General features: G+C 63.7%; 1 protein-coding gene across 4 annotated transcripts in view; it reads left to right on the plus strand.

Moving 5' to 3' along the window:
* Positions 1-19,516, plus strand: part of ZNF516 (zinc finger protein 516) — a 160,609-nt gene that overhangs the window by 58,815 nt on the left and 82,278 nt on the right. For all 4 annotated transcript variants that reach the window (XM_070049852.2, XM_089304972.1, XM_089304971.1 and 1 more), the window contains exons 3-4: positions 8,355-9,722; positions 14,700-14,804. In XM_070049852.2, coding sequence (XP_069905953.2) covers positions 8,355-9,722; positions 14,700-14,804 — 1,473 coding nt within the window. The remainder of the gene's footprint in view (positions 1-8,354; positions 9,723-14,699; positions 14,805-19,516) is intronic.

Raw genomic sequence — 19,516 nt, forward strand, 5'->3', positions numbered from 1 at the left:
GCCTTCTCCGGGGTCATGGCCTTGATCACTCATGCTTCACTCGGGAGGCGCCTGTGCACACCGCACGGGGGCACCCGGTTACAGGGCGGGGGCAAAGCCGGGTTCTCCGGGGCTGGTATCAAGGATTTCCTGGGAATGGGACTGGCGCGTGTACTTCTGTGTCCTCTTCTCATGACTCAAGACGTTTTAAGAGATTTAAGACCACAGGGTCCACGCTGTGGCAGCATGGGTAAGCCACCAGTGTCCGGGCGTGGGTGTGAGGCCGGCTGCTCTGCTTCTGACCCGGCTCGTGCAGGCCCGGGACGGCGGTGGGTGCTGACTCAAGTTCCTGGGCCCTGGCCAGCCACGTGGAGACCTGCTGGAGCTCCTGGTTGCTGGCTTCGGCCTGGCCCAGCCCTGATTGTTGGCAGGCATTTGGGGTGTGAAAATTTCCCTGCCTGGTATGTGCGCGTGTTCTCTGTCTCTGCAGGGGTCAACCTGCTTTCGAGTAAACTAAAATAAACATTTGACAAAAAGAAATTCAAGACCATAGGTTAAGACTAACTTTGAGAATTTCCTGGGTTATAGTAGCTTTCACAGAATTCAGTTGTTCTTACGCAAGCCATTTGGTTAGAAGAAATGTGTTTTAGACGGCAGTGTCGGTGCTGACACAGGCCCGGCTGTTCCCGGTGAAGAGGTCTAGGAAGACCTGGGGCCGGCTCAGCCGTGAGCACGGGGACCTTCAGGAGCTGCGGGGACTGGCCTGTGGCCCGAGTGTGCAGGTGCACGGTCCCGCATGCCAGTGGGCTGCCCTTGTCACAGTCGCTGTCTCTGTGATACTGCACACCCACTACCACTCTGCAGGGGGTCCACGGAGACGGTGGTATTGTCCTGGGACCAAGGGGGTCTTCACACCCACCCCCACTCCTCGGGGGTCCATGTAGACTGCAGTGTTGTCCTGGGACCAAGGGGGTCTTCACACCCACTCCCACTCCTCGGGGGGTCCATGTAGACTGCAGTGTTGTCCTGGGACCAAGGGGGTCTTCACACCCACTCCCACTCCTCGGGGGGTCCATGTAGACTGCAGTGTTGTCCTGGGACCAAGAGGGTCTTCACACCCACTCCCACTTCTCGGGGGTCCACATAGACCGCGGTGTTGTCCTGGGACCAAGGGGGTCTTCACACCCACCCCCACTCCTCGGGGGGTCCATGTAGACTGCAGTGTTGTCCTGGGACCAAGGGGGTCTCCACACCCACCCCCACTCCTCGGGGGTCCATGTAGACTGCGGTGTTGTCCTGGGACCAAGGGGGTCTTCACACCCACCCCCATTCCTCGGGGGTCCCTGGAGACCGCGGTGTTGTCCTGGGACCAAGGGGGTCTTCACACCCACTCCCATTCCTGGGGGGTCCCTGGAGACCGCGGTGTTGTCCTGGGACCAAGGGGGTCTTCACACCCACTCCCACTCCTCGGGGGTCCACGGGGATCTTAAGACTGTTCTGCACCCTCAGACCTGCAGGCTTGCAGAAGCCGCACGTGGCTGAAGAAGGCGTTGGGAGCTACGAGTGCAAGGGGCAAGGCAGACAGCTTGTTTGAGAGTAAAGCTGGGAGCAGAAAGCCAGCCGCTGCCAGGAGTGGTGAGGGGCTCTGCTCCCGTGTGCACGTGTGACTGCATGTGCCTGTGCACATGGGACAGCGTGCACACAGGCGTTCCTGTGTCCATGCATGTGTGTTTGGAGAGGCTGACCAGGACAGAGAGCACACAGCATGGGTGTGTGGGCAGCTCGGGGCTGGGCAGCTGCGTGGGCGCACAGAGGATCTAGAGCCGGGTGCCGCCTCAGCCTGAGCAGGAGCAGCAGTGACTCTGGGTGTGTGGGGCCACCCGTGGGCCACTGGCACTGGGGAGGGGGTTCTGAGTGAGGGCAGCGGTGGGCAGGGGCCTGGGAGGCCTGGGTGTCAGGGGTGCGAAGTGGCGGCCGTTCTGGAGCGCGCGCTCACGCAGCAGAGTCTAGACGCCCGGCCTCCTTGCAGCTGTCCACCTGCGTGCGTTCTGCAGTTGTGGCCCTGGGCCCCCTCGTCTGCCATCCATCCCCTCCCAGGGGTGGCAGAGTGGACCTGGGGAGCGCAGCCTGGTGGCTCCCAAGGCTGGAAGGACAAGGGTGTGTCCCTGGACGCGGGTGGCGTGGGCTGATCAGGCTGAGGAGCCTGGGACATCCTCGTGGTTTTCTGTACCCCCAGAGCCTGTCCCGTGGCCCCAGAGTGGAGGAGTGTGGGGACGCCGTGTCGTGGCTGGGTGAGAACCCTGGAGGAAGCAGTGAGCGAGCGCGTCCTGTGGCGGCACCCTGGCCTGCCCTGGGCCAGTCCTGCCCGTCTCTGTCCCCGTGGCCTGGCGGGGTCCCTGCCACAGCTGCAGGGACAGGCCTTAGGGCTCCTCCTTGCTGGGATCCACGAGTAGAATTGGCCGGGAGCAGCGTGCCCAGCCTGGGAGAATGACTCGCTGAGACTTTGGGTGCTGCGTGGCCAGCCAGCTCCGAGAGCGCGCCCCCCCCCCCCTCGAGGCCATGTGCGCCTCCTCTTCAGGGTCTGGCTGTGACCGTGCGCTGACGGCGCTCCTGCCGGCGGCAGTAGGAGCAGAACGGGAGAGGTGGGGGAACGGGGACGCCATGATCCTTTCTGGACCTGGAGGAGAGGGGCAGAGGGGGGTGGGCCCTGCAGCTGGAGCCCCGCCCGGGTCATGGGGGGCTGGGACCTGGCGTGGGTGTGGGCAGGGTCTGGGAAGAGTTGGAGTCAAACACACGCAGCTCTGTGCCCCGAGTGGGCTCCTCATGTGGGTGGGCGCTGTGTGGCCGTGCCCAGTGGCCTCCGTCCGCGTGTCTGTGTGGCCGCCACGGCCGGGCCTGCTACTGCTGTGGCCTGGGTTGTGGCCTCGGGCTGCTCCAGGACCAGTTCTCCCGCTGGGCTCAGCGCTGGCGCGGTGGCAGAGCTGGCCGTGGGACTGCAGGGGGCCATGCTAGGCCGGATGGGTGCAGGCTGCTTTACATATTTGGCTTCCTGAAAATGCCCAAGGTTTAACCCCGGGGGCTTTGGGGCCGCATGGCCCAGCAGGTGCTCAGAGCCGCGTTCCAGAGCTGCTCAGTCTGCTTCCCCAGAGATACACAGCCTTGGAACTTATTTTTAAAAATTTACTAGTTTTCATTAAAAACATGGAGAGCATCTTTGAGGTGGGTGGTGGTCATGTTTGAGGAGTACAGTGTGGACTGTGGGGCAGTCAGATCAGGGCGGCTCTCCGGTGACATGGCTGTCCCCGCTCCGTCACTCAGCCCGGGGGTTGGGACCTGCAGTCACCCCTCTGGGGGCTGCCTTCCTGACTCGGTACCCTTGGCCGGGAGGAAGCTGTGGGGGGGACCTGCCCACACCTGCTGAGCACACGGAGCCTCCCCTTGCTCGGCCCCGAGTCAGTCTCCCGGAAGCGCCCTTCTCTGCCGGCTCCCACCCCCAGCCCACATTTGTTGCTGGACAGCCCCTCCGCCCTCCTGCCTCGGCTCGTGGAGGAGTCCTCTGGGGTGCTTGTCCCTCCCTCCGTGGGTTCGGCGCACCCTGGCCCTGGAAAGCCGGAGCTGGGGAGAGCCAGAAGCGTCCATTTCCGCAGGGCTTCCATACCCGCAACCTGAGGCAGCGGTTGCTGGGAGGCCCAGGCCTCCTCCCGCGGGGCCGTGTCCTTGTTTGTTGAGTGACCGAGGCGCTGAATGGAAGAGGAGTTTTACACGAGGCACAGGGTCGGGCCCTGAGACGAGGCCTTTGCGGTCCGGAGCTGGAGGCCAGGCCTGGCAGGCACCACGTGCAGACTCGGCGGGAATGCCTCCTGGACCAGGCCTGGGGGGCACCACATGCAGACTTGGCGGGAATGCCTCCTGGACCAGGCCTGGAAGGCACCAAGTGCAGACTCGGCGGGAATGCCTGGAGAGCACCGTCACCCCAGTCACTCACCTGCTGGTGCCTGAAGTCGGGCGCTAACTCCCAGAACCCTCTTCTGAGAAGTCGGAGGTGTGGCTGTGACGCCCGCATCCACTGCAGAGACGGAGCATTCCGTTTGTGTCCCTGTCTGTCCGGTAATCCGGGCCTCTGTTAGTGTCACGCGTCTGCGTGCCCGCCCCCGTGTCCTGAGGAATATGCAGACCGAGCCACCAGTGCGCTGTGACCGCGGGTGAAATGCCTGCATCAGTGGGACGCACTGCGGTACTGACAGCCGTCAGGAGTGATGGGCACGTGTGTGCGGCGACCCTTCAGGCAGGCTCTCACTGTGCGTCTCATGCCCGCTGTTCAAAAGCAGAGACCTCCTCCATCCCGGTTCTGAAAAGGGACCACACACGCAGCCCTGGGCGGGGGAGGGAAGGTCATACGTTGGCCACAGGCGCCATCTAGTGGCCGCGCCCGCGTCTTGCACTGGCCACCGGGGCGTGGAGGCGGCTGCTGGGAGCCAGCCCCTGCCTTCCACTGTTAACTGAGACCAGGGACGCCTGTCTTATGAAATGGCCTTTGTTCGCCAGTCCAGCACGTGCCCTACTTTAACTCTGAGACGACTAAGAAATAATCAAGAGTTGTTTTTTTTTTTTTTTTTTAAAGGGCTGTTAGCAGGTTCTTTGTAAAGCAGGTAGAATTTGGATCTTGTGTTTTTGGATAATTACACATTGCAACAGTAAAACTTTCATCCCGGTAAGTGCTAGGTTGTGCTCGTCTTAATTGCCTTTACTGGAGGAAGGGCACCGTGTGCCTTCTCTTCAAAGTCTCACTCCTGCTTTTATCTCCTAGCTCACTCTGTGTGCAAGAAAAGCCACGTGCGTTCGGGTCAGGGTTCAGGGCGCTCTTGTAGCCTGGGCTCGGTAACTCAGAAGCAAGGCCTGGTGGAGTCGTGGGAGCTGGGCGATGGGGGATGGGAGACTTCCGGCTCCTCCTCTGCTCCACACGCCCTCGGTGACACTCGCAGTCTCGCGCGCTGCACGGACCCCGTCTCCAGCGTGCCCGCCGCTGCTCTGGGGGAGGGAGGTCTCATTTGCCGAGTCTTTGTTGTTGTTGTTGTTTTTAAAGATTTATTGATTTACTTGAAAGTCAGAATTACAGAGAAGGATACACACACACACACACACACACACAGAGATCTTCATTCACTGGTTCATTACCCAGAAGGCCGCAACAGCCAGGACTGGGCCAGGCTGAAGCCAGGAGCCAGGAGCTTCATCCGGGTCTCCAGTGTGGTTGCAGGGGTTCAGCACTTGCGCCCTACTCCACTGCATTCCAGGTGCGCGAGCAGAAAGCTGGGTCAGAAATGGAGCAGCCAGGACACGAGTTGGTGCTCACATAGGAATGACAGCACCTCTGGCAGTGGCTTTACCCACTACACCATAATGCCAGCCCCTAGTTCTTAATTTTTCATGACAGGTTCACATACTGTGCCTGTGTGAGAGACTCACGTATCTGTGCCTGTGTGTGAGGTTCATACGTGTGCCTGTGTGAGAAGCTCACATACCTGTACCTGTATGATGGGCTCACGTCCCTGTGCCTGTGTGAGAGGCTTGCATACCTGTATGTGAGAGGCTCACATCCTGTCCCTGTGCCTGTGTGATGGGCTTACATCCTGTCCCTGTACCTGTGTGAGAGGCTCACGTCCTGTACCTGTCCCTGTGTGATGGGCTCACGTCCTGTACCTGTCCCTGTGTGATGGGCTCACGTCCCTGTGCCCGTGTGATGGGCTCACGTCCCTGTCCCTGTGTGATGGGCTCACGTCCTGTACCTGTCCCTGTGTGATGGGCTCACGTCCCTGTGCCCGTGTGATGGGCTCACGTCCCTGTCCCTGTGTGATGGGCTCACGTCCCTGTGCCCGTGTGATGGGCTCATGTCCCTGTGCCCGTGTGATGGGCTCACGTCCTGTACCTGTCCCTGTGTGATGGGCTCACGTCCCTGTCCCTGTGTGATGGGCTCACGTCCCTGTGCCCGTGTGATGGGCTCATGTCCCTGTGCCCGTGTGATGGGCTCACGTCCCTGTGCCCGTGTGATGGGCTCACGTCCCTGTGCCCGTGTGATGGGCTCACGTCCCTGTGCCCGTGTGATGGGCTCATGTCCCTGTGCCTGTGTGATGGGCTCACGTCCCTGTGCCCGTGTGATGGGCTCACGTCCCTGTGCCCGTGTGATGGGCTCATGTCCCTGTCCCTGTGTGATGGGCTCACGTCGCTGTGCCCGTGTGAGAGACTCACGTCCCTGTGCCCGTGTGATGGGCTCATGTCCCTGTGCCTGTGTGATGGGCTCACGTCCCTGTGCCCGTGTGATGGGCTCACGTCCCTGTGCCCGTGTGAGAGACTCACGTCCTGTGCCCGTGTGATGGGCTCATGTCCCTGTCCCTGTGTGATGGGCTCACGTCCCTGTGCCCGTGTGAGAGACTCACGTCCTGTGCCCGTGTGATGGGCTCATGTCCCTGTGCCTCCCTGTGATGGGCTTGCGCACCCGCCTCTGTTCGCACGTGGCTTTCCCCCGCGGTGCACCTGCTCACCAGTCTGCGGATCCCCACGTTCACGTGAACGTCGTCCTTTGCCATTGCTGCAAGTGGCTCAGGGGTCCCCGTTCGCTGCCCCCCGTCCCCCCGGAAGTGAGCGTTTGCAGCTGTGCTCGCTCAGCCCCTGGCCTGCACAGGCGCCTGCTGCCCACCGGCCCCAGGGACCGTTTTCACATGGATATTTTGTTGTTTACCAGGTTGATGTGCTTCCTAAGTTTCACCTCCATGAATAGACTACATAGACCTACAGCGTTTCCTGGGAACTTCTGAGGCAGGTAGCTGCATTCCACTGCTTGGTGAAGTCTCCCGGGCCTCACTGAGAGACCCGTGACCCAGGGATCTGTGCCGTGGCGCAGCGGGTAGAGCTGCTCCCTGTGCTACAGGATCTCCTCTGGGCGCTGGTTCGAGTCCAGGCTGCTCCTCTTCTGATCCAGCTCTCTGCTGTGGCCTGGGCAAGCAGTAGAGGATGGCCCACATGCTTGGGCCCCTCAACCCACATGGGAGACCGGGAAGAAGCTCCTGGCTCCTGGCTCCGGATCAGCGCAGCTCCAGTTGTTGCAGCCATTTGGGAAATGAACCAGCAGATGGAAGACCTCTCTCTGTCTCTCCCTCTCTTCTGTCTGTAACTCCACCTCTCAAATAAACAAATAAGTATTAACCTGGGGCCTCCTGTGCCTGCTGTGGCTGGGCTGTAGGACAGATACCAGCTGGCCACGTGCTCTGGCTCCAAAGGTAACAGGCAGCTGTGCAGGTCTGAATGCTGGTCCCCAGGTTTAAGGGCTCCGGGGTCACCTGGCCCCCAGGTTTAAGCACCCCGGGGTCACCTGGTCCCAGGTGGTCCCGGGTTTAAGCACTCTGGGGTCTCCTGGTCCCAGGTTTAAGCACGCCGGGGTCACCTGGTCCCAGGTTTAAGGGCTCCGGGGTCACCTGGTCCCCGGGTTTAAGGGTTCCGGGGTCACCTGGCCCCCGGGTTTAAGGGCTCCGGGGTCACCTGGTCCCAGGTTTAAGCACCCCGGGGTCACCTGGCCCCCGGGTTTAAGCGCTCTGGGGTCACACATGAAGCCCGAGGCAGAGCTGTCGTCCGGTTGTGCTGTGGTCCTCTCCGACATGAGCAGGCTCTCAGGCCCGCGGGAGGTGGAGGCTCCGGCTGCCCCAACCCTCGGCAGACCCCGCCCTGCTGAGATTCGGAGTTTGGGGCGGCGCCCAGGCTGTGCTCTGACCCCGGCAGTGCTGGCGTCGAGGGAGGGAGCTTGACCACCCCTCACTCATGGACTCCTACAGCTGAGGATTTGGACCTGAGGCCTGGGTCTCACGTGGGAGGTTTGTGGGGGCAGACACTGGCACCTCCAGGCAGAGCAGCCGTCTGCTGTCCTTACCTCTGCGTGTCCAGGGTCTCATCCGGCCTCTGTTTCTTCCCCTGAAATGACCTGGGTCACCGCGAGGACCCCACAAGAGCCTCAGATGGAGAGGACTTGGAAGAGAAGTCTCGTGGAGACCCAGGCTGGTGGAAGCCGTCGGGGTTCCGTCCCGACTCTGGCGTCACTGCCTGCGCTCCGAGAACAGCAGCGGTGCAGTGACGTGGAGCTGGTGCCTTCCTACGTCTGAGTTACTTCAGCCCACTGCCCACCGTGGCCTTGTCCTGCCCTGGCTTGGCGAGCTCGGCACAGAGTTGGCGAGAGCAGCTGCACTCGTGCCACTGATGGCAGACGCGGCGCTGTCCTGGGGCTGCACGTGCGCCTGGCCGAGCCGAGCACCTGTGCACCTGCCAGACCCCCCGCCTGGCTCCTGCTGGTGAGAAATGCTAACTCCCCTCTCACGTTTTGCCTCCTGCAGGGGGACAGCTGCGTGGCTGCTGCTTTCAAGGAGAGATGGCATCCTCTGTGCTCTCCAACGGGGACCAGGCTCACGCGCTCCGAACCAGCCCCTCCGAAAGAGACGCCTCTGTGCCCACGGCCGGGGTCGTCCTCGAAGACTGTGGCAGGGAGCCGTGCACGCGGCCTGAGCCGTGTCGGGCTTCTGCTGCCTGGAAGACACCAGCGGTTCACCCCAGTGCCCCTGACAGTGTGGACGCCCCTCCGAGCGTGGCCGGAGCAGACCCGCAGCTCGCGCCGGAGGGCCAGGCCGGCCACCCCAGAGAAAAGCCATCCGCCGGGCACCGCCGGGAGCACCCTGCAGGCAGGAGACGGGCGCCGGTCCCAGACCTGACCCCGCTGGATTTGAGCGCCAGGTCGAGCCGGGCCGACCCCAGCAGTAAGGACGCGGCCTCGTCCCTGCAGGCCGCGCTGGTCGTCCACCCGTGTCCTTACTGCGACCACAAGACCTACTACCCGGAGGTCCTGTGGGTGCACAAACGCCTCTGGCACAGGGTCAGCTGCAACTCCATGGCCCCGCAGTGGACTCAGCCCGACGGCCAGCGCAGCCTGAGGAGCAGCCTGGTGTTCCTGGCCCGGAGTGGGCGCACGGGGCCCCCGCCTGCCCTGGGCGGCAAGGAGTGCCAGCCGCTGCTCCTGGCGCGCTTCACCCGCACTCAGGTGCCAGGCGGGGCGCCGGGACCCCGAGGCGGCAGCTCCGCTCCCCTGGCCGCGAGCGCGAGAGCCCCTGGGCCGCCCAAGGGCAAGGAGAGCCACTCCAGCAGCCCCTGTGCGCTGTGGACATCTGGTACCGACGGCTCTCGACAGACCAGACCCGGCCCCGGCCAGGAGCCCCTGCTGAAACCCAAGCTGGAGGTTGGCTCCAGGCCGGCGCCCGCCCCGGGCAGCGGCGGGAGCCTCAGTGGAAGCGCCACCCCCACGCCCACTGTGATTCCCCGGGTGGGCGCCCAGCCCGCGGCCAGCAGCAAGCCACTGGAGAAGTACGGCCCCCCCCCAAGTAAGCACATCGCCCCCGAACCCCTGAAAGCCAAATGCAGCCCTCAGCCTCAGGGTCAGCCTCCCGCAAACGCCGATGGGGGCCCGCCTCTCACTCCCTGTGAGCCCCCTCTGAAGGCAGCCCAGGAGCTGAGGACGCTGGCCAGCTGTGCCGCGGGGTCCCGGGGGGACGCGGCCGGGGCGCCCCCCGTCCTGCACTCCATCAAGCAGGAGCCGGCCGCCGAGGGCCACGAGAAGCGCCTGGACATCCTCAGCATCTTCAAGACGTACATTCCGCAGGACCTGGCCACGCTGTACCAGGGCTGGGGCGGCGGCCCCGGGCCCGAGCACAGAGGTAAGGCCGCTGCACGCCGGCGCCTCGTCCGCCGGGGGCCCTGCCGTCCCGGGCACCCACCCATCACGAACCCGCGCTGTCCCGAGGTGGCTTCCGTGTGCAGGACCTTGAGATCTCACGCCCCCGATGCCAGCACGCAGGAAGCGCGGAGGGGGAAGGGGGTTTCAGGGCTTGGGGGCCCTTTGGAGAGGGGCCTGGCTCCCCAGGGTGGCGCCGCCCTGTGGTGGGCACTGGGGTCTCCCTGGGCGTCCCGCTGGTAGGTGGCCTGGGTGTGAAGCGACGCCCTTGGTCAGGATGCTCTCCGCATGGGAGAAGTCCCCGCAGCGTCTGGCCGTTCTCTGCAGGGCCAGCGAGCCCCTGTGATCTGCTTAGGGTGAGGTGAGCCACGCGGGTCGTGTTCGAGACCTGACGGGGGCAGGGCCGTGTCGCGCCCGTGCATGCGCTGTGCGGCAGGGATGGCCGGTGGGTTCTCCGGCCAGGCAGCCCCGAGCCTCCCCCTGTGTGGTTTGCTGTTGAACCGAGGGTGTGCTCGGCCTCTGCTGCCCCTTGCACCTGTGCACCTGCTGCGCCGTGAAGGGAACACGGGTGCGCTGCTGGCCCCTGGAGCTGAGCCAGCCGCAGCCCTTCCACCCCGTGTCCTTGGGCCCTGCAGGGTGGGGCTGGAGATGCCCAATGAGTGAGGGGCCTGGCTTGCATTGTCCTGGGCCTGCGGGGCCCTACTGGGGCATGAGTGCCATGCTCCACGGCCTTTCCCTGAGCACACGGGGCTGGGGCATCTGTGCGCCTGCGGCTGCACGCACCGTCCAGCTCCCCGCCCACGGAGCGCGCCACGTCACCTGCTCGAGCAGGCCTGTGGGCTGCCGCCCGTGGGCCCCAGCTGCTGCTTTTCCCGAGGTCTTGAGAGTTTCCGCTGGCAACGCGTGACACGTCAAGTAGCCCGCCATGTTTTCCTTTTCCTTAGCAGGTGGTTTTCCTCGCTGGTCCTCCGAGCATCTTCCTTAGAGAGAGGGAGGTTGATGTGGCTGTTTCCAGCGTGACCGATGCTGAACGCATCTCCTGTGTTCCCTCGGGTGACGTGTTCTGGACTCACTGGCATGTTTATGGCTTCTGACCTCGTCTTGATGACCTCTGGTCCCCTCATGCCTCTGTTGGGTGCATTTTTGGAATCTCAGTTCCGGGGACCATCCCCCTGGGTTGACGAGCCGAGAAGTGCCGAGTGCCGGGCAGGACTGGCCGCCCGTGTAGACTTGGTGGCTGGCCGATGGGGGTGAGCCGAGAGCCGGACGTGCCTCTGCAGGACGGCCCTGTCCTCCGTCAGACGCCCCTGTTCTCAGCCGTTCCGTGCCGGGTCTCTCCCTGGGCGCTGCGTGTTCGTGGTGTTTGAGCTGGAGGGAGGCCACCCAGGCTGGCTGTCGTCCCCCCGCCTCAGGGAGCTGAGCAGATCGCGTAGACCTGCTGAGCAGGCTGCCAGAGCGCCAGGGCAGGGCCGCGTGGCTGGGCGCGCTGGAGGCCAGGCTGGCTGGGGCGTGGCTTTCCCACGAGTCCCCGCAGCCACCCGCCCTTGGCCTTCGTTGATATCCCATCAGGTCCTGAGGCTTCTTTCGTCGGACGTCAGAGTAGCCTTTGGTTTCACACGGGTTGACCGGTTCCTTGCAGATCTGCCCCGCACATGTGCTGAGGCCGCCTGCAGGACCAAGGACCACAGCCTCTTCCCTCGGGCCGGCCCTGACCCCACACGTCCTGCAGTCGGGACAGATGAGCGTTGTCTGGAACAGTCAGCCGTCCGCCGTGTGCAGGGAGCGGTCGCGGTGCTGGACACGTGACGGATTTTGCAGTGGGCTTGTTTGGTTTGTAGAGAGAACGTGGCTGCGAGCCGGCCCCCTGACACCAAGTGTCATCCGGAAGGGAAGAGAGATACAGCTCGGGAGCTTTCCCCACCGTGTGGGGCCGCACGGTGTGTCTGTCGGAAGGAGTTGTCTAGAAACTCTCGGGCCAGGAAGGCAGCCCCGGGACCCCCACACCCACCCTCCGGGAGCAGCCTGCACTTGGTGTGCTCTGGTGCGGCGTGGCGACCGAGCTAGACGCCTGGCCAGGGCCCGAGTGCCTTGTGGCCACAGCCAGCTTCTCGCGTCATCAGTTGTCCGTGGTCCCGGACTCTGCAGCCCGCGTGGATCACAGGGTAGTACGGATTTTAAACTAAATGGGAAATAATGGGATTGGTGATTCTGGATAAACTGCCTATCAGAGTTTCCTTACTGGGAGCATAAGGCAGTCCCCTAGACCAAGGGTGCATAGTCCCCTAGACCAAGGGTGCATAGTCCCCTAGACCAAGGGTGCATGGTCCCCTAGACCAAGGGTGCATAGTCCCCTAGACCAAGGGTGCGTAGTCCCTTAGACCAAGGGTGCATAGTCCCCTAGACCAAGGGTGCGTAGTCCCTTAGACCAAGGGTGCATAGTCCCCTAGACCAAGGGTGCATAGTCCCCTAGACCAAGGGTGCATAGTCCCCTAGACCAAGGGTGCGTAGTCCCTTAGACCAAGGGTGCGTAGTCCCTTAGACCAAGGGTGCATAGTCCCCTAGACCAAGGGTGCATGGTCCCCTAGACCAAGGGTGCATGGTCCCCTAGACCAAGGGTGCATGGTCCCCTAGACCAAGGGTGCGTAGTCCCCTAGACCAAGGGTGCGTAGTCCCCTAGACCAAGGGTGTGTAGTCCCCTAGACCAAAGGGTGCATGGTCCCCTAGACCAAAGGGTGCGTAGTCCCCTAGACCAAGGGTGCGTAGTCCCCTAGACCAAGGGTGTGTAGTCCCCTAGACCAAGGGTGCGTAGTCCCCTAGACCAAGGGTGCGTAGTCCCCTAGACCAAGGGTGCATGGTCCCCTTGACCAAGGGTGCGTTAGTGTGGTAGCAGTTACGTCTGCTGTTCACGCGTCTTTTTCGGCTCCCCGTTCTCCCTGTGGGAGGGGGGGCGCAGTTTAATTCAGCGGAGGGTGGCGGGCTGGCGAGCCTCCCTCCCAGGCACTTTCTGTAGACAACCTGGGTTCTGGGAGCAGGTGCCGGAGCCATTTGCACACACGGTCGTCTCCAAGCACAAGTACGTTTATGGCCGTGGTGATGAGCTCAGAACGTTGGAGTAGATGAGGCATAATGTTGCCTGCCAAGGGAGGGAATCCTCTCTTTAGAAAGAGGAGAGAAAGCGTGATGGTCAAACGCATGGGACCCTGTGTGTGTGTGCGTGCGTGTGCGCACGCGTGCTGACACGCGCTGCCCTGAAGGAGTGAGCCTTCTGATAGGAAGCAGCAGGTCAGGGTTCCTGAGAAGGGTGTTGTCTGCATGCTTGGAAGCCCGCACAGCCTGGCCCTCGCCGCGAGGGGGCGGCACCGGTGCGTCCACACTTCGCGCCCCAGCCGCCCTGGGAGGTGCGGAGGGTCCCAGTGTCTGGGCTGTTTCATGGGGGCGGGGCTGCATGGTTCTCCCGGTGGCGTGAGCGGACCAAGGTGGCTTTGGATGTTGAGGTTTTCCCGGGCAGAATTCCGAGGAGGAAAGCTGTCCCTGAAAGGTTAAATGGCAGCCGTTGGATGGCAGCGGACCTGCGGGCATGAGCCTTCCGGGCCGCTGGGTGGGCTCCCTCCCGGCCGCGGCTGTGCCGCGCGTCCAGGGCCAGGCCCCACGCTGCCTTTCCCTCCTGCTGCTGTGTGGCTGGACGCCGTGGTTCCGCGCGGGTTCCGGGCAGCAGCCCCGTGTTGCACGCCACTTCTGCAGGTAGACGCCCCTCGCAGGGCCCGGCTGCTCACTCCGGTTTATGTGCTCAGCCTCCTGGGTGCCTTCGCTGCCTGTGCTGCCGGCATCCTAGCCCCCCGAGTCCTGCCCGGACTGCAGCTTCGGGGTGTGGGGACAGTGTGGCCCATGGGTCACCGGGGCACCTGCCGTGGACGGGGGCGTCTGTGGCTTTCGTGAGTGACTGAGGGTTGAGCGTCGGCTCACACTTGTCTCCTTTGTGGGGCCCCGAGGGCTCACTGGGCGGGCCAGCATTGCCTCGCAGTCCACGCTCCTCGCTGTGGTAAATCACGCGTGTCCTTGTGCCCTTGACTGTGGCACAGGCGTGATCTCAGGCCGCTGTCCTCTGCGGAGCCATCCTGAGTCGGGGCCTCTGGGTGTCCATCACACACCAGGCCTGACACCCGCTCAGCCAGGGAGCGGCTGCACGTGTGGCTCTGTCTCCTTCTCCCCGTGGGGTGACCCCCCGAGCCCGACGGGGAGGTGGTGTCGGCACTGCTGTGACGTGAAAGGGGAGCTTCTTCTTGCCTGCCCGGGGGAAGGTTCTGGAGCTACAGGGGGATGCAGGCCCAGCATCCACGCCCCCTCTGTCCCTTTCCTCGCTCTCTGGAAGCCCAGGGCTTGGCGTCTGGTGAGGGGAGCAGCCTGGTGTGGTACCCATGCCACTGCTGTGGTATAGTGCGTGCATCCGCCGGGGGCTGCTGGTGTCACTAGCTCCCCAGGGGGCGGGTCACAGGTGTCCCCAGGCTGAGTCTGGTACGGGCGCTGCAGGCAGAGCCGTGGGGACAGCAGGTGGGGCGGGGGGCCCGGCCAAGGGCTGTGCTCACTCCATGCCGTCTCCTGGGACCCAGCTGGGCACGGCCGGCTCTGATCCCGCTCACTTCCCACGCGCCTGCCGCTGGCACAGTGGTGGCACTGTGGTTTGGCCGACATGCTGCCTGACAGAGCCGGGTGGCGGCCTGAGCCTGTCGTGGGGGGCGGGTGTGAGTTCGCTGTAATCTATGCGTCCTTGCGGTCCTGGGCGAGCCCGGCCCGAGAGCTGGCGCCCAGGTGAAGGCTGGCAGTTGTCATGGGCCTGGCGGCGTCCTCACACGGCGATGCGTCAGACAGACTAACGGTGTTTTCTCTCGTCCTCCCCTCCTCCCCCGCACACCTCCCGGCCACGGCCACGCTGTGCTGCTCCCCGGCGCCACCTCCACCGCAGGGACGCTCCGGCCGCAGGCGCGCCCCGGGGACTTCGTCTGTGTCGAGTGCGGGAAGACCTTCCACCAGCCCAGCCACCTCAGGGCGCACATGCGGGCGCACACAGGTATTGCCACCGCCGGGGTGGGCCCCACGCTCGGGGACACGGGGAGGGGGACACAGAGACTTGAGCCCCTGGCCAGGCGCAGCACTGCCCACTGTGGCTCCTGTGGCCCAGCTCCCCTGGGCTGAGTGCCTGAGGTTGCAGCCAGATGAGCCTGTTTGCCGAAGCTCCCTCAGTCAGATGAGGAAGGAGCGGGTGCCCATGCCGCTGGCACCGCACAGCGGAACCTGCGCCTGCCTGGCATCCCCTGGGACCCGCCTGGCCCTGGGCTAGCCTCAGACCTCTCCGGACAGAGGGTGGCCCTCTGCAGAGGCCCTGGCTCTCCCTCATGAGGCTGAGTGCTGTGTGCCAGGGTGCCATGGGCACGCTGCGGAGACGGGCAGCAGCCGGGGTGCTCACGAGAGGCCTGATGGGCGTACGCGTGGGCTGGGCTGGTGCAGAGAGACACGGGCCCCGTGGAAAGTAGCGTGGGAAGAGGTCCCGCTGCCTCTGGTCCTTAATGCTGTCAGCTGAGTGAGGAAGGGCGTGCCCCAGGCCACCACGGCCACCGCCCCCCACGGTAAGTGTGACGGGAGAGCAGCTTACCCCAGCACGGGCCGGGACCTGGCCTTCCTCGTCCCCGTCTGTCACGGACACCCTTGAGGTGCAGGTGCTGCCCCCTGAGCCAGGCCCTGCTCCCGCGGCCTCGGGGACTCTGGTGCCCACCGAACTGCTCCCCGCAAGCCCCCAGACACAGGCGGCGTGTTCTTCCAGATGTGTGAATGATTCTCCGTCGCCCTGACTCTGCCCAGCCCCCACGCAGCCTGCGGGAGCCCCAGAGGGGGCGGCCGTGCCCAGCCCTCACGCAGCCTGCGGGAGCCCCGGAGGGGGCGGCTGTGCCCAGCCCCCACGCAGCCTGCCGGAGCCCCGGAGAGCGCGGCCGTCCCAGATGTGAGCATGGGGAAGTGGGCACAGGCGGTGGCTGTTGGTGGTGCCGGGCGAGGCGCTGCTGGGGCGCTTCGGCACCGGCGGTGACTTGCAGGAGTGTTTCCAGGAGGACCTGGAGTGACCCTTTGCCTAAGGCCCAGGCACGTTTTCCCTCCTTAATGGCGTGTAAGAGACGTTTCCCACCTGTGCACCTGGCTTCACAGGTGCCCGTGGTGTCCCGGGGACATGCACGACCTGGGGCCCCTCTCCCGGAGTCTGGCTCTCTGCACGTGGCGGCTTCTCCCCTGCGGCCGCGGCACAGTCCCTGCCGCTGCCCGCTCCACCCCCCGGGGAGGCACTTCCTTGTCCCCCCTCCCCGCCCCCCGCAAAGCTGAGTCCTCCGAGGGGTGGGACCCGGTCAGCCCGCCCCCTCCTGGCGGCTCTTCCCCTGCTGGACTCCTGGTTGTTGAAGGGACACAGAGTCGCTGTGCCCTGCGAGAGTTGAGAACTGCGTGGTCCCTGTCACGTGGGGCCAGGGCCTGCCATGCGTCAGCGAGCGAGCCAAGTGCCGGAGGAGCCCCGCGTATCTGTTGTTGGGGTCCCACACTGTCCATCTTACCGGGTCAGGGTTTGTCCATTGGGAAATGCCCTGTCTTCCTCTCTGCTGGACAGATGCTTTGGCACATGGCAGTTTCACTGAGCCGCTCTGTCTCTCCCAGAACGTCAGGACCTACCTGGTGGCACTATGGCCCTTGGTGACGGAGAGGCGAAGCCTTGCCAATGCTTAGCTGGGACATTTCCAGGATCCGTGGCTCTGCTCCGGCTCCGGCACGGCCCCTTGAACGGAAGTAGATCTGCCACGCCCTGGGGGTGTTCCCCAGGCATGACTGGGGGGGGTGCTGAAGACTGCAGGGGACTCGGGGCGTGGCTGTGTACACGGGACCCCGGCTTTGGGGTCAGCATGTTTGGGGGGGGCGGCAGCCCTGGCTGCCCTGTGGAGAGTGGAGGTCTCACTTACTGCACGTGAATTCCACCTGCACTCGTGAAAATCCCTGGCAGAGAGGCAGGGAGACAAGGAGACTGGAGGACACGTCACATGGCCATTGGGGTCTCCCTGGAGACACGGGACAGTGTCACTCTCAGTCCTGAGGACACTTCGTTCATGCTGTTGTCCTCTGACGTCTACCCGCTTCTAGTCTCAGTCCCCACTCAGCGACGCCCCACTGGCTGCTGGGAGAATCTGCAGTCTCAGGCCCCCTCCCCACTCAGCGACGCCCCACTGACTGCTGGGAGAGTCTGCGGTCTCAGGTCCCCTCCCCCCTCAGCGACGCCCCACTGACTGCTGGGAGGGTCTGCAGTCTCAGGTCCCCTCCCCACTCAGCGATGCCCCACTGACTGCTGGGAGGGTCTGCAGTCTCAGGTCCCCTCCCCACTCAGCGACGCCCCACTGACTGCTGGGAGGGTCTGCAGTCTCAGGTCCCCTCCCCACTCAGCGATGCCCCACTGACTGCTGGGAGGGTCTGCAGTCTCAGGTCCCCTCCCCACTCAGCGACGCCCCACTGACTGCTGGGAGGGTCTGCAGTCTCAGGTCCCCTCCCCACTCAGGGACGCCCCACTGGCTGCTGGGAGGGTCTGCAGTCAGCCCCGCCCAGCACCCAGCTGACTGCTGGGAGAGAGTCTCTGGGGTCATCCGGCTCCTTGCCTGCCTAGCTCGGATTTGTGCCTCTCCTCAGAGCCACTGGTTTCTTGGACTCCAGGTTGGAGACCTTGGCCTCCCACAGCTCCTCCCACCTTTGTTGCGAGGGAAGTGGCTGTGTGGATTTGTCACTGGGAGTTCGGATTCTTTAAGGACGTTGTGGTCTCCTTGACGTGTCTTGGGGTGACAGCTTAAGAATCCCGTAGCGTTGGCCAGAATCAGAGATACGTCAGGAACAGGCAGGAGCTTGGCTCTGCGGGGGCTTCTGTCCTGTCCTGTCCTGTCCTCTGCATTGTTTGTACAAAGTCACAGTTGACACTTTTTTTTTTTTAGATTGATTGATTGATTTGAAAGGCTTACTGATGGAGAGAGGGAAAGAGAGAGATCTGCCATCCGCTGGTTCACTCCACAAATGGCCGCAAGGGCCAGGGCTGGGCCAGACCGAAGCCAGGAGCCAGGAGCTTCATCCGGGTCTCACACACTGGTGCAGGAGCCCAAGGACTTGGGTCATCTTCCACTGCTTCCCTGGGCACAGCAGGGAAGTGGATCAGAAGTAGAGCAGCTGGGATTCGAACTGGCGCCCACACAGGCTGCTGGCTGCTGGTGTGGTGGTGGCTTAACCCACTGCACCGCACAGCGGCCCCTGGCAGTCGGCGGTGTTTCGTGTGGGATGTTACGGATCTGCGGGGGCATGTTCTGTCACTATGTGTGCCTAGTGTGTAGCTCTTTCTGTTTATCACCCGTGTTCTTTTCGTGTCCAGCATGAGCAAATTAACACTTAAATCAGGTTCTCCCCCTGTGGGCAGCAGCTGTCGCTCATGGGCTGTTTCTGGATCCTGCGAAGCTTTGTGTTCACACAGAAGCTGTTTGCTAAGAAAAAGTCACCGAGCTCTTGCCGTGCACATAGTAGATGCTAAATTAACTGAGTGGAGCTGTGTTTGGGAGTTGGGCTTTCCAGCTGTCATTCCCGCACTGGGCACGGGGTACCGGGCACCCGCCCTTGGCGGGGTCCTGAGGGGCCAGGGCCAACTCTGCCCGCCCCCGTGTCTGCCTGGCCAGGGGCGATTGAGGAAAGGGGTGCATGCCCGCCCCACACTGCGGTGTCGGTGTCTGGGAGACCCTGCTGGGGTGGAGGAAGATTGTCTGGGAAGGAGCCCGCAGGGAAAGAGCTGGAGGTGGGAGAGCGGGCGCCGTCAGGGGAGCCCGGCGGACGTGTGCTTCCGTAGCTCTCGGCCCATCTGGTTGGAGAGATGGTTGTTGGGTCGTTAAAGGGGGTGCAGGCAAGCCGTGAGAAAGGCTGCGTCAGCGTGTGTGGGGTTTCCTTGTTCTCTGTCCAGAAGGCCTTTGGCTGGTGGGGTCATTGTGTGTATCAGTGCTTGAAAATGTTTGTGGGAAGATGGAGTTAAAAGGTGATAAGTTTATTTTGTGCAAAAAATGTTTGTATGCGTGTATAACCTCCCCTCATGTGTGTGCACAGGAACCACCCGGGTGCCCCAAGCCCCACGTTGCCATTATTAGTGTTACACTTCCTGTCCGGGTGATGCCGGCCAGCCCCCCCACCCCCACCCCCACCCCCAGGCCTGATGCAGTCCGGCAGGTCTGGGGCCGCTTTGTTCCTCCGGGGTCCGCACACGGGAACTGAGGAGCCCAGCCCTCTCCTCTGCCGCACTGCTGGAGCTGCTGCTGTCTGTGGGTGGGGGTGTGGGCTGGTGGCCCAGGGTCCACAGCAGGGAGCCCTGGCCCCCGTGCCTTGCACACCTGCTGTGAGCCCTGGAGAAGGGTGAGAGGCGGACGCGTTAGCCTGCGTGGAGAATCCGCTCGGTCAGGACACCCCAGTTGGGCTGGCTGTGTTTTTGGTGACAGCTCTGATGCCAGAGATGGATGACGCCCCAAGCCGAGTTCTGAGTGACAGGGGGAGCTCCCGCAGTCGTTCAGAGTGGCCTGGCGGGCGGGACACCCGCATCCCACGTGCCTGGTGGGCGGGACACCCACATCCCACGTGCCTGGCGGGCGGGACACCCACATCCCACGTGCCTGGTGGGCAGGACACCCACTTCCCACGTGCCTCGCGGGCGGGGCAGCCACATCCCACGTGCCTGGCGGGCGGGACACC

The sequence above is a fragment of the Oryctolagus cuniculus genome, chromosome 10 (assembly GCF_051225735.1).
Source record: "Oryctolagus cuniculus isolate XC-2025 breed Fujian yellow rabbit chromosome 10, ASM5122573v1, whole genome shotgun sequence".
In the NCBI taxonomy this organism is placed as follows: Eukaryota; Metazoa; Chordata; class Mammalia; order Lagomorpha; family Leporidae; genus Oryctolagus; species Oryctolagus cuniculus.